The sequence below is a fragment of the Gekko japonicus genome, unplaced genomic scaffold, assembly GCF_001447785.1.
Source record: "Gekko japonicus isolate JY-2015 unplaced genomic scaffold, Gekko_japonicus_V1.1 scaffold3974, whole genome shotgun sequence".
NCBI classification, from domain to species: Eukaryota; Metazoa; Chordata; class Lepidosauria; order Squamata; family Gekkonidae; genus Gekko; species Gekko japonicus.
Genome location: NW_015169907.1, coordinates 62111 through 76980, shown reverse-complemented (window position 1 = coordinate 76980; position 14870 = coordinate 62111). Strand labels below are relative to the sequence as shown.

The following is a 14870-nucleotide window of genomic DNA, read 5'->3' as shown; positions in this document are numbered from 1 at the left end:
TCATTACACTGACGATTAATTGATCAGCGCCAGCATGTCTGCTGCATGAACCGCTGGCATGAACCACACAAATCTCTGTGAAAACCATGGAGGTTTGTAGGAGGTTCATTGCAGATGTGATCACGTGATCCTTGGTTCACAAACCATGAACCAGGCGATTTTCATTATGAATTTATGTTCAGGATGAGGTTCATGCCCATCCCTATTCATGCCTGTTAGAGAAGACAACACTGACTTTTACGGACCAATGGTCTGATAGCCTCATGTGTTCAAAGAAGAGGGGAAGACTAACTCCAAAGAGGTATGCATGCACAAGTCCTAACAGTTGGAAAAGACAAGGAAATTGCACACCTAGCATAAATTTAGGATTGCCAATAGGTGATCTGATCCTTTAGTGGAAATGTACGTGGAAATGGGCACCTGCAGGTAAGTAATATCAACTAGTAAACAACCTACCACTAAATGGCTTTTCATTAGAAAGACAGGATATTTGGCAACCTTACATCCACTTACATCGACTAGTTACTTTTCAGGGCTAAACTAGACAGTACCATATCCCTGAGGCTGGCACAGTATCCCTGATACTGCACCATTTTAGAGCCTTTAAAAAATCACTGTAGAGGCCTGATCCTCCTAGGGACCACAGCTGAGGGGGATGAGGGGCTCTAGTCTCAAGAGAGAAGCCCCTCATACTCCTGTGCTGCCATCTCTGGCAGGATTGGACCCCTGCTGCAATTTTAAAAGTAAAAAAACCCCAGACTCTAAAATGGTGCAGCGTCCCCTTGGTGGACTTGGGGACATGGTACCATCTAGTCTGGCCTTCAGAATGGGATATTTGCATCGAACCATTCTTCTGCACATTCATAGCTTGTAGCTGGACCAGCTGGGCCCATGTTTAATTGAATATTTTGAACAATCACTGTTTAAAGAGTAGGTCCTTTAACTAACATCTCTGCTACTAGCAAATGTTGTTTTTGTTTTGTTTTTTAAATCACACAAAGTAGAACTCTGCTGCCTTGCATGCTGGACAAAAAGTAAATGTTTATTACAAATCTTCAGCCTTTTGAAAATAGCATTCCAGCAAGTGCTAATTTCTCTGTTTCAGCAAAGGATTAAATGCCACCATAAATTCTTTCCCTTCTACCTGAAAGGAAATGGGTAGAGCTTAGCTAGCTAAAAAGACTGACTAAAAGGCACAGCCAGGATGAGTCTAACTTAGCCTGCAGTGCCCAAGGATACTTCTGAAAAGCTGCAACAATACACAAGAATCTCTGCTAAATATAACCTGTATACTCATGGCCATAACAATAACACAAAATATAGTTTATTTTCTATGCTGTATTTATCAGCTTCTACAGTTTGTTAACTACATCCAGAAATAGTTTAACATGATCAAAGTTTTTGAATACGAAACTGGTATCATTGTGTGTGTGTGTGGGTATTAATTTATTAATAAAGAAACTGATTAAATGACTATGTAACCTAAAATCCTTAAAATAGGATTGAACCAAAGAAAGTGAACTGCCTAACACTTTGATGTAATTTATCTTGTAATGCTGTGATAACACATGCCTCAGTTTTCATCATCTGTATACTTAATCTTCCTTTACTGGACTTTGTAAATGGCAGCATACTTGTTTTTCTCTATACAGAGGTCACCTTGTTGTAGGAGTAAATCATGTATGAAGCATGCCTTTGGCTTAGTCCCAATGATGGCCACCTTCAGATGTCATCCTTGAAAGCTACAAGCACTGTTTGTGCTCATGTACTCTATTGTGTATGGAGCTCAACTGAAAGAAAATTAGTTGGCAAAGCTTTCAGTCAAACTCCATTCAAATTACATCTGAATGCAAGTGTCTAAGCAAATTGAAATTTGTATCCTCCCCCACAAACTGGGATTCCAAACCATATTTTAATCTCAGTTTCAAACCCTGGTTTGTGGAGAAAGAAAAACTCCAATTTGCCCAGGTGCATTGATATGTCATTTTATTAAAGTCTTCGCAAACCAAGAACCTTCCACATACTGTCCACACATGAGGGGAGAGGAAGGCAGAAGAAGGTATGTATGGAAGAAGAAGAAGAAGAAGAAGAAGAGTTTATTATACCCTGCTTTTCTCTACCTTGAGGAGTCTCAAAGAGGCTTTCAATCACATTCCCTTCCTCCCCCCCACAACAGACCCCTTGTGAGGTAGGTGAGGCTGAGAGTTCTGAGGGAACTGTGACTGTGACCAAGGTCACCCAGCAAGCTTCATGTGGAGGAGTGCAGAATGAAACCCAGTTCTCCAGATTAGAGTCTGCTACTCTTAACAACCACTACATCAGCATGTCTGTCACAGACAAACAGAGGCACGCTGTGACATCTGTGTGATAAAGCCAAGTTATTGGATCCCACATATTTATAATGTCTTCCCTACAACAGGAAGATTCTGCATACTCAAGCTAAGGCATGGATTCTGAGCAGTGTGAGCACCACTACGCTGTAGAGAGGGAACTTCTCCATCTCCCACGTCCATCATCTGTGACTCCCCCCCAAAAAAAGAAATGCTTCTGCAGATAAGTGGAACTCCAGGAACATCTATATATTGTTCCATCAGAAGATCTGCCATTATGCCAGCAGAGCAGTACCTTAGGATCCAAGTCTAAGTAAAGAAATCAACTGCAACAAAGCAAATCTCTGTTGACAACATGTGAACAATATTAAAGATTATTTGTGCCATTTATAACATGTTATTTTAGGAATAGTTACCCAACTACTAGCTGATACAGGGCACATGTGTTAATCCCATTTAAAATATACATCTGTTAGTGGTAAAGCGGAACAGTGCTCAGAGTCAGCTGCTTTGGCTATGGAAGCTTAAGAGAGTTTTGACTTTGCCTTCCTGGGATGAGACCCAATTTGGAAGCATAATTATCCTAGGAGGTGTCTCCTGATACCAGTTCCTAACTGCTTACTGACCATGCCATAAAGTGTAATATTAATGCAGTAAATGCCATGGAATGACTATGATGAGCCATAATTTGTTTTCTTTATTATAAGTCCATTGTCTGCATGCTACCAGCTGTGAAATTGTGCAATAAGCCGTAATTAAACAGTAAAAGAGAGTAAACAGAACTAGTTAAGTGTAATTTGGTGCAGAGAGAAACACAAGGTGACTTTTAAAGTTTTTATTAGCACAAAGCAGGGGGAGAAGAAGAAACAACAACAACAACTGTGAAACTTATGGTTTAAATGAGTCCATGGTGATTTTAAAATACTACCAAAGATCAGCTTGCACTACAAAACAGCAATGCCACTAAGGTCATTTTCCAGCTCATCTTAATCTTCTGAAGCCACAGCTCTCAATGCATTTATCTCTCTATAGCCCATCCAAAGTCATTGGGGTTTTAGAAAAAGCACTGAGGTTCACAGTTCATATTAAGAAGCAAGGTTCGGTTCCCCAGTTACATATTCAACTAAACCGTCTGCCTATTTCAGTTGCGATAAGCAGAGCTGTGTCCCCCCCAAATAATAACAGTTTGAATGTAAACTAATGACAGATGCCATCCTAATAGCCTGTTGTTGTTTGCAAGCCACAACACATTTCTATTCATAATGATGTCATCACATCTGTGGATGGGACTGTCCAACAACTGAGAATGTGGTACGTACTTCAAAAACCTTGACTGTTCCTTGGACATTGGCAGTTAACTACTGCAAAAACACTAATGGGGGGGGGGGGACTCCTACAGCTTTTCTCTAGCTTTTCATTTGTCAAACACACCCAAATCTACTTCCTGCCACTTTTTGCAGGTTTAGACATTGCAGGTTCTTGAGCTGGGTCTGCTGGTATTAGCCTTGCTTTACCAGATGCAGCAGGTTTGATGTCAGGCAACTCTTCACCATGTTTGTACACACTTACAGTGACATCCACCATTTCGCCACCATACTTGTTCTTGACATTTATACTGTACTTTCCTGAGTCCTCTGATGACACCCCCTTGATTATCAAACTGGCATACTTCCCTTGCTCCAGCGTAACTACATAATGGTCATTAAGTTCAAGAAGCTTCTCATTCTTAAACCAGACCACTTCAGGATCAGGATTACCAAAGACGGTGCAAGTCAGGTTCAGGGTCTAAAAGGGGGAAAGGGCAGGGGAGAAAATTAAGGGTTAATCCAATGTGTCATTTATGGAAACAAAATCTTTGCTATCAAATCACTGAATAAAAAACATTACAAAGGAGAATGCCTGGTGTGCATTTACGGGAAAAAAAATGGCACCTTAAATAGGTTTGCTGTGGCAGGATAATATTGCACATGTGCAAGACTTATCATGGCTGCAACACAGAGGCATATTCCTTAAAATGTACTTCTTTTTGATGTGGGTATTCCTCCATCTTTTCAGCTAGTATAATGCAATAATAGCCCAAGGGCAGCATTGTGTGAAGATGTCACTTGGAATGTCATTGCAGACTTGCCTGAAGCAGGCTCCCAACCACACCATTAGCTTGACATAATGTTCAGACAATGATACATTTAAAATGTCTTTGAAGTTTTTCCCATGCATAGAACATGGAGCAAGCCATTGCAGACACAAAATCTCTCAAGGGACCTTAATTAATTTGAGTCACACTGAGGTTATTGCGAAGTTATTTGTTGTGTTGATTTGTTCCAAAATAAGCAATTCACAGCCCAATCTGCATTAAATAACACAATTCCTGTTGCAACGAATTTTTGTGATGTTCTGTTCTTTGATGCAAAAACTGTCATTTTGAAGGGCATGAAAAGGTCTGTAGGGATTAGGGAAAAATCCTCTCCCTTCCACTTTTCTGCAAATTTTTTCACATCTCTTCCCAAGAATCGTTCCCCTGCTGCTTGTGTGGCATTTTTTTCTTCAAGGGACATTATCTGCTCTCTTTTCTCAGTTCAGTTGCTGTGAGCTGATGTGCATGCCAATGCATGTTAGAAACCATTTTATTTTAAAGCCCTTGTTACTGTGTGCTGATGTGCATACTGGGCTTTAAAAACAAGAGTGAAATTTAAAATTCATTCATTAACACACATTAAGGCTCTTCTCAAAAGTTCATTTCTGTATACTAATGTGCATTGATTTTGTTTTAGCTTGTAGCAATGTTCTAACTGATGTTCACTGAGGGATCATGTAAACCACATTGTTGTGTACTGAGGTGTATGAATTTCTGGATTTTTAAAAAACAATCAGACATCCCTTCTATGTTTTCCATTTGTTCAAAGCTCCAATTGCTAAAACACAAGGCACTAGGGATGGGCACAAACTGAACCATGAAGCCAAATTCATCATGAATTCTGCCCTGTTTGTGGTTTGGGAACAGAAGTTCATGATAGCTCTACCATCACAAACTTCCACACCCTTTTAGAGCAGTTTGTGCAGTTCATGGATGGAGCAGAAAGCAGGAGTTTAAAGGGACTCTGAACCCTTTTAAACCCCTGCTTTCTGTTCCCCACAAAAGCCACAAAAACAGCTGAGTGGCAGGAAGGTGATCCCCCCCCATGCTCAGCTTTTTTGGATTGCCTTTAAACTTTAAAAGGACTGCAGATGACAGACCCCCAAAAAATCTGTGTGGCAAGGAGCACCTCCCCCCTGAGCAGCTGATTTTCACACTTTAAACTTAAAAAGGACTGCACAAGACCACTATGCAGCTGTTTTTCGGGCTGCCTTCTGCAGTCCCGTTAAAGACAGCCCAAAACAGCTGAGTGGCTCAGCTGTTTTTTGGGCTTCTGCAAACCCTGTTTAAAAGGACTGCAGTCCCTTTCAATGGGGTTTGCAAGTCCATGAACCACAAACTGAACAACTAGCCTCCCTGTTCAGTTTGGTTCAATCTATGAACCAAACCACATTTTTCCAGTTTGTGCTCATTCCTACAAGGCAGTTTTCAAGAGATACAATATTTGTGAAATTACACCCCTCAGTTAAGTTCAACACTAGTCACAACATTTTAACAGTAAGAAGCATGGGAGATGTTTCTCAGCTAGGGACATTTCCAGTCCATTACTACAGAAAAGTTGGGTCCAAAGTTGTAGCGGGGTTTTTTTTTGTCCAAGTTCCAAGATACAACCACTATAGCAACAGTGGTGTTACACCCAGTGCCAGTGCTACTGCATAACCAGAAATGTTGTGTACAGCTATTAATTTCTGAGAGCCTGTGCCTGTATACTACTTTGCCAGCAGAGTAGCCATTTGACTGGCCAGAAATATGTGTGCTATCGTGTAGGTGTGTGTATGTTTCTTTAAGATAATTGTTATTATGTGAAGAGATGTATATAAGTTGGATATAGGAAGTGGGAATGAATGAAGCTGTAGGAATGTGTTTTAACTGCTATTTGATTGAGACCTTAATAAACAGATTTTGGAATTTGACTTGAAAGCATTATTGAACAGACATAAGAAACTGGCAACAAAGGTGGGCTGGCTTTTTTGACTTTGAATCCATCAGTACCTTTTTTGCAAATTTCAAGTGAGCCTTCAATTGCTTTTACTACATGGGTTTATATTTTGATAATTATCTGCTTGCAATTAGTGGCATAGATGTTTCTGAAGAGAGAGAAGTTGTGCTGCTTATTCACTCCTTGACATAGAAAAACAATTTTTTTACACATTTCCTATTGTTGATGGTAAATACAAGACTGCTCTTACTGCGCTGAATGATTATTTTTTTTACTCAGTTAATGTGGTAGCTACAAGCTGCATGTTTAGCAGGCCCAATCCAGTAGAAACTAAGGGGATTTTTGATGAATAAATAGCTTAATAACATAAAGGGAATTGATTCATAGTTGTTGCCTTACTTTAGAGTACACAATGAGCTTTCATTACAAAATGGTTGCATTTTACGAGGTACACATCGACTATTTGTTCTTGCCCGTGATACACATCAAGGAAGTGTATGGACTAAACAATGATTGTGGGATTTGTATCAGTGGGCTGGAATGGATTCTCAAATGAAAGTTGCCATTCAGGCTTGTGTCACTTGTCAGCTACATCTGGCATGTCCAACTTCGAACAGGTAGTGATCTATTTTTTCTAGCTAAAAGTGCCGGTGATCTACCACCATGAAAATAAAGTTTCAAATTAGATTTTAACCCACTAAAGTTGGGTTCCACCGCCCGCCCACCCCATTTATAATGCTAAACACCTGTCCAGCAAACCAGGAGACGAAGTGGGGCTGGTGATCTACCTCTGACCCCTCCGCGATCTACTGGTAGATCGCGATCTACCCGTTGGACATACCTGAGTTACATGATAAGACAGCATTAACACACTCAGCACTATTGCAGCCAGTCCCATTTCCACATTCTGCATGGGAAAAGGTTGTGATTGATATTGTGGGACCTTTTGATACTGCCCTCATTGAGTGTTGTTATGCTATTACTGTAACAGATTATTTTAGTAAGTGGCCAGAGATAGCATTTACGTCATAAGCTACCTCAGCTCCTGTGATCAAGTTTTTGGCTGTAGTTTTCAGTAGGGAAGGGGATCCAAAAGAGTGTATCTTTGATAATGGTGCCCAATTTACTTCTTTGAAGTTTGAAACTTTTCTTGCGGGTCAAATATTATACATAGGTGGTTGTCAGTGTATTACCCACAAGCAAATGGAGAAATTGAACAATTTAACAGAAGTTTGAAAGATAGCTTGCACACAGCTAAACTGGAAGAGATGGACTGCTTTTACTACTGATTTTCTGCAAACATATAGGGCAACATGACATGCTACAATGCAAAGATCACTAGCAGAATTATTACACGGGAGAGAGAGATGTGTACTAAATTAAATGTGATTGGATTTTCAAATGCAAGGTCTGATGTATTGTTAGAATCTAGTCTCGGAGAAAGAGTGGTTCATATGCAAAAGAAGTATAAGGTTCACATAGATAAACATAGGGGTGCTAAGGATGTTAAATTTGAATGTGGTTCATTTGTTAGAATAAGAAGACCTTGGGTCCTGAGGAAGGGAGAATTTAAATTGATCTCCTCTCTTAAGATTGTTGAGAAGAAAGGACAATATACCTATAGACTGTCAGATGACCATGTATGGAATGCTTCCCATTTGGAACCCATGTATTCTAGTGGGAGAGATATTGGTTCTGAGCCAGATGACTCTCTTTTGTTACCAGTAATCCAAAATAAGGTTGGGCCTGATCATGATGAGGTCAATTCAAGTCTTCAGTTGGCACCTTTAGATATGTCTCAACAGATATTACCATCATCATCATCTTAAGATATACCATCTGCTGTAGCAGTTGACAAAAAAGAAACAAGAACAAGACAACCACTGGTTTTGGATGAAGGTTAAGAAAGGTGGGAAATGTGGTCTAGGTGTGTATATGTTTCTTTAAGGGTAATGTTGTTATGGGGAGAGGTGTATATAAGTTGGATGTAGGAAGTGGGAGTGAATGCAGCTGTAGGAATGTGTGGCTGAGACCTTAATAACCAGATTTTGTAATTTGACTTGGAGGCATTATTGAACAGACATATCATGTGCTTACTGGTATATTTTTAAGATGAACGTAATCTTATTTATATACAAAAATTTACATGTTCATAGCCTTTTCTACCAGCACCAGGGCTCACAGCAGCATAGAGAGGAGAGAACCAAAGCTCACAAGGCTTGGCTTGCTACTGGCCTCTGTTGACATGGGAGGAGGTAGTAGTTGCACACCACACCTGTCCTGCTGCTAGACAAATCTGAACTACACCCCTGCAGCACCTCCACTACCATGACAGCTGGGCTTGCTCCCAGCAACAAACAGCACATGATGATGGGATGCGCATTCATTGCACAGGCATCCTTGCATGGGCATTGACCAGCATTTCAGCCTCACACCCATTCCCAAATGGCTGAGCACAAGATAGCCTTACCTTTCCTTCCATTATAGTCACAACATCAGGCAATCCACCGATTACTTTACCACGGTCTATGAAAGTAAGAACAAGAAACTTGTCATACAAAAATTGCCAGAGTTCAAACAATAGAATAAGTGTGCAGCCTCCTGTTTTATTCAAGGTGTTCAGCATTCTATATCAGGTTAAGTTTAAATGCTGGGACAACCAAAAATTTGTGTCAGCAGCCTCTCCAGCACTGAATATTATGGAAAATGCAAAAGTGTGAGATCTCCCTGCAACATTAGGAGGCAAGTATATAGTGCAGATTGTCAAACAGCACGACCTATTCTGTATTGCTGTCATACCCAATTTAATTCATGCTTTCCCAATGGTTTTCACTTACAGTATTTTATAGGGCGTCCAATTTTGGGAGATTCTTAAAACTTAGAGGTGAGAAGCAACTAAGCTTTCTGCATACTGAAATGCAACCGTTTAGTGTGATGAGGAAAAATATTGTTGATATTCCCAGTTTTCTCCTACAAAAGGCAAATCTGTTCTAACTGATGAGACAGTATAAAAACCAAAGTATCTCACCTTTCCTGGCTCAAAGTACCGAAATGTTTTAAGTTCCATTGCCTACTGCCATACAGGGCCAGCCCAAGATTATTCACTGCTCTAGTTGAATTAAACTTTTTGCCCTGTCCTGTGTTTTATCATATGCTGAACAGCCCCCAAAACAGTGCAATCCTAAACAAAATTACAGTCTTCTAATCTCACTTACTTTGATAGGTTTAGGACCAATTTAAGATCTCATTGTCAATGATCAAGTGTTAATTGCAATACAATTTCCTTAGTTTTAACTTCAGTAATTATTACCCTATTATATTCCACTTCAGCTGAGACCTGGACTAAATGCCACTTTCAGCTTACAGAGCACTGTCACTCATACAAATTAGAATCCCTATTTCATGTGCTGGAAAAATGGATAAAGCCAAAAGTGCAGTCTGCATCTCTCTCTTTTCCCAATACATTTTCATAACTAAAGCAAGCCCTTTTATAGATGGCTTCCTATTTCCTCTCTGGGTTTGGCTGGTCTTGCATATACAACAGCAGATAAACACTTTAGCTGACCATTTCAGGTAAAATTATGGCCAGAGGATATAGTAAATTACTAGCCTCTTCGGTGTCATCATAATGCTTCAGAAATAATAATGCAATATGATGGAATAAGATGTCCAGACATTCTTCTGGAAGCTACAATTTTAGCCTGCAATTCTAAGCATACATCATGGAAGTAAAGAGTGTGCATGTTTAGGAGCTGAACTGTGAAACTTATCCATGCTGATGAATAGCAAACTGTCCAAACTATATTTGCTGTATCTGAAGAAGTGTGCTTGCACAGGAAAGCTTAGGAAACTTCACTGGTCTTAAAGGTGCCACTGGACTCAAACTTTGTTCTGCTGCTTCAGACCAACTACCAGACTCATATGCATGGGTAGAGGAATGTCACTCATTCCATTCCATATTTGCTCCATAGTTTTGTTGTGTGAAGTTGTCTGTTCATGTACTCTGATGTTCTGTGATTTCTATGAATTGCTTGTATAGATGTATGTTATGATGGGCATTTCAATATATATTTTCAGTGCATGCAGGGTACTCCCATAATGATAAGACATCCTCAGTACTGAATCTTGCAGAGAATTTCCACACAGAGAAAGCAGAATTTTTGCTTATTTCCCCCTCTCCTACAGACCTCCAACTCCCCCCCATGCTGTTCTAAGGGGTTCCCTTTTCCCTGAGCACACCCCAGCTTATTCTGCACCCTAGGTGAGGATCCCTTCTGGCGCCCCCCCCCCCCCATGCACCTACCAATTTTCAAAAATAAATGCATTTTAGGAAGAATGAAAAATACAAATAATCAAGAAACTCCCAGAGTACTGGGCTGGGTGCAGCTTGGCACCCCTAAGGGCCGGCCCACTCTAGGCGATCGCCTAGTTCACCTAGTGAGTGAGCCGGCCCTGCCTGAGCAGTATTTCAGGGGATTCTGAAGTGGGAGAGGGAGGAAAAGAAGTCATACTCAACAGATAAAATCCCATCCATCCTCAGAAATCTCTGCCAGCTCCAAGCCTCAATGTGTACTACCTCAAACATTTTTTTATAAATATTTATAAACCTGCTTTGTAAGCCAGAATCTGTTGAAGAAACCAACCCATTCCAGACACCACCTCCCTCTACCTATGTGTGAGCAGGTGGGGGCAGAATTTGCTGGTTGCGGGTGAAAAGGAAGAGCCACCCAGCCCAATGCAGTATGTGAATGGAGACAACATCAAGGGTGGGGCAGGTGAAAGATATTTAAGGGGCCAGCATTCACCTCCACACACACCCCTTTTGCATCTGCCTGCAAAAAGATATGTACACAGTTCCATTCTGTGACATAAACAACTTGGAATGTAATAGCATATTCCAGAGAGAATTCCTATAAAGGAACAATTTGGAAGCATTCTGGCTTATATGTTTTCCCATCCTTGCTACCATCAGCACCTAATTTGTCATTGTTCATGTCTGTCCACCAGGGTTCCCTCTAAGCTGAGTTAGTTGAGCTAGCTCACATTTTTTTAGCCTCCAGCTCACACATTTTTGCCTCAGCTCAGGAAGGAGGGCTCCAGAGCAAACTAATTTATGCAGTAGTCAAATTGCTTACTCACAACTTTGATGCCAGTAGCTCACAAAGTAGGATTTTTGCTCACAAGACACCACAGCTTAGAGGGAGCATTGCTGTCCACCATTATATATACTTACAACTTGTCATAGACTTTGAATTGAAAATTTGGTGTGGGATTTCCATTCTCCTGCTTTGTTTTTGTTTTTAATTTTAATTTTTTGTTTGTTTTTAATTCACTTCCACAGAAAAAAACAGACTTTGAATTGAAAATTTGGTGTGGGATATCCATTCTCCTGCTTTGTTTTTGTTTTTATTTTTTTATTTTTTTTTAATTCACTTCCACAGAAAAAAACTTAAATAATTTGATTTTTCACCTAAGACTAAACTGCTGGAAAAAACCTCTCCATTGCAGTCCCAGACAGATAGTTTATCAAGTCTCTAGTGGACCACCAGATGTGGTCCAGATGTCCAGATTGGTGGTTTTTATGTTGGGCTTGCCTGGCCTATGACAACACACTTAATAAGCCATTCAATCTGGAACTGCACCATGCCTGTTCTCAAACAGGTCTGAAGAAAGGATGCTCGTAAGCTGCCAATTATTTCTGCCAGCGGTGATCAGGCAGCCAATTAATCAATGGTTTGTTTGGCTGTTGCATCCTGTTTGTGTGTCTCTGCAGAAACAGGCTACTTGCAGCCCTCACAAGCCAACTCCCAGCTGATGATGGATCAGCTGTACATTGGCTTCTAACCAGAGCAGCCAGCTACAGGCTTGTTGCTTAGGGTCTCAGAATCACTAAGATCCCTCTTGGTCTGATTCTGAGTGTTGAACAAGATTAAGTTCATCTGCTGAACAGGTTCACTGAGAAATTTGCTGAATTCCTAGCTTGAAGGAAAGCATAATCTATATGCCTTATTATTTCATCTTCATTGAATGGCTTTATACGTGCATATTACGGCTGTTACCACCATCCCCTCCAGCCTTTTCATTACATTACTAGCTCTTGGTCTTACATGATAATAATTAACTTCCTTCCTCTATAAATAATTTACTTACTCTTCTCGGCAAAAGCAGCTGCCCTAAAGGCAAGAAGAAAAAAAGGAAATAAAAGAATTAATATTACAATACTTTATAATGCCATTAATAGTCAACAGCAGGTAGCTGGAATTAGTATAAATGTAAAAATTAGAAGGCTTACTTGAGTCTTTGGAATTCTGCATAGGCATCATCGTATGCTGCAATGAAATATTTCAGTGCATTATAAAGTTTTCCTTGGACTTACTATAAGACATTGTCATAGAACATGTGTTTTTCTTTCCTTTTAACCGATAACATGGTACAGAAACGTCAAATGAAATGAGAACCAGGATCAAAGTCAACACTGATAAAAGCAGACATAGCATGAATGAAGGTAGTACTACACCCTTGAAAATTATTGGCATTAAATAAATATCTAAAAAGTAAAGTAATTTTTCCACTACAAAATGGGACAAATATTATATTTTTCTTTACAGTAGGGAAAACGTTATGCCATTACTAAGATTCCTACCTTGTCCAGAGAGATCAATAGTTCGCTTATGGGCATCCTTTCCATCAAATAGCTCAAAAGTATACTTTCCTTTATCCTTTTCGGTGGGCTCACATATCTGCATCCAGGCAATTTCTTCACTACCTCCAATCCTCATTTTTTCACTAGAAGAAATCTTAGATTCCCTAGAAAAATGAACAGAAGTGTTTTCTATGTGTCGGAACAGAAAGAAAAACATACTGGCTAGGGTCCAAAATGTCACTTTATGACCTCCTCCTAAGGATTTTAGGCTTGTTTTTCAAACAACAGATCTATGCTACACAGCAATGCAATTCTGAAACTGGGTGGGAGAAGGAGGTGTGCCTGTTCTAGGGTTGCCAGGTCTGGGTTGGGAAATACCTGAAGCCTTTGGGGGTGGATCTGGGAGAGGGTGGGGTTTGGAGAGGGGAGGGGCCTCAGCATGGTACATAGGGCCCACCCTTCAAAGCAGCCATTTTCTCCAGGGGAGCTCATCTCTGTCAGCTGGGGACTACTTGTAAAAGTGGGAGATTTCCATGCCCCACCTTGAGGCTGGCAACCCTATCATGTTCAGAAGCAAAGCAAAGCCAAAAAAAAAAAAAAACCCTACTAGTTTCACTGCCTAGGCCCAAACCTTTCAGCATGCCTAGGAAAGCTTCTTGGATCCCATCTACTGAAATTATAATTAAATGAAAAATATTGAATTCAGTTTCATAGAGAAAATGACAATAAGTCTCATTTAATGTACAGGCATTTAAGCATACTGAGGACAGGCAAACTGATTTACCAGTTGGTGGGTCATTTGCCTTCTCTGGGCACTTTCTAGCCACTGTTTTACAGTTTTGATTGTATTCATTGGCACAACAAACCCTTAGTGGGTACACCTAAATATAATCAAAACTCATCCCTTTATATCTGAAGTTTTTTCTGATTTGCTCCATGATATCTTATTTTAACACAAATTCTGCAGAGTGTCTCCAACAGCTCCAGTTTCAAAGCACGTGTGTGAGCTTTATTTATTTTACAGCATGTCTCTACCTCTGCATACTAATATCTGCAAGGTGGCTTAGAAAATACAAATCAGTACAGTGATGAAAAAAGAAAAAACACACAAAAACATCAAGAAAATCAAAAAATAGTAAAATAATTAAAGACTTATCAAATTACACTGGAAAAGCTTTAAACAGCACAATGAAAACAACTTTGTCAAGAGATAGACAAAATTCAAAATGACATCCCATTCAAATATCTCTCCTTATATATGAAAGAGTTTTGGTGTGATTCCTAGACATGCTTCCACAGCCTTTTGCCCGCTCGGCTGCCCGTTTTACAGACTCCTAATCCCCTGGCTGCATTGCCTCGCTGCATTGGCTTGGCCACGCCCACTGAGCTGGCAGCCAGCATTTCGCTCTCAGTCTGGAGGGAGCCAGCGAAGGGGATGGATGCTCTGCTGAGGGAGCAGCAACCCCTCCACGGGGGAGAATGAGGCAGACCTAGCGAGCAGCAGCAACCAGGGAAAGCACTCACCTTCACTGCCCCTCGTGGCTCCTTTCCCTTGGCCGCAAGGCCGGCGCTTTATCAGGGCGATAGTTCAGTGGCTACACCTCAGAGAAGGCTGCCCAGCGCCTTGAAATGGTTCCCCCGCCTTCCTTCAGCAGCAGTGGCAGCGCCAGGGAGGATCTGGCCTGGAGGAAACGAGCTGCGGCTCCTGGAAAGCCGGACTCTCTCCTGAAGAAGACACTTCTCTTGGCTCCTGTGTGGGCCTAACTGTGACTAACTGTCCCCTCAGTGGCTCTTGGTAGGCAAACAACTTCTGTTAGTAAGAGG

The 14870-nt window shown here is 40.7% G+C and overlaps 1 protein-coding gene across 1 annotated transcript; it reads right to left on the bottom strand.

Moving 5' to 3' along the window:
- Nucleotides 1-3559: 3559 nt before the first annotated feature.
- LOC107115746 (myomesin-2-like) lies at nucleotides 3560-13245 on the bottom strand. Its single transcript, XM_015417509.1, has 5 exons — nucleotides 13047-13245; nucleotides 12696-12732; nucleotides 12554-12576; nucleotides 8874-8929; nucleotides 3560-4115 (listed from the first exon to the last, which is right to left on the bottom strand). Exons 1-5 carry the CDS (start codon nucleotides 13180-13182, stop codon nucleotides 3768-3770), a joined length of 600 nt encoding a protein of 199 aa, XP_015272995.1. The 5' UTR covers nucleotides 13183-13245; the 3' UTR covers nucleotides 3560-3767.
- Between the last annotated feature and the right edge of the window lie 1625 nt (nucleotides 13246-14870).

Bases quoted from the DNA above. Each gene is read 5' to 3' on its own strand.
- LOC107115746 (XM_015417509.1), bottom strand. From the start codon at position 13,182: ATGAGGATTGGAGGTAGTGAAGAAATTGCCTGGATGCAGATATGTGAG. The intron at 12,733-13,046 runs GTAGGAATCTTA...ATTTCATTGCAG, and splicing joins TATTGATCTCTCTGGACAAG to CATACGATGATGCCTATGCA. The intron at 8,930-12,553 runs GTAAGTAAATTA...TTACTTTCATAG, and splicing joins AGCTGCTTTTGCCGAGAAGA to ACCGTGGTAAAGTAATCGGT.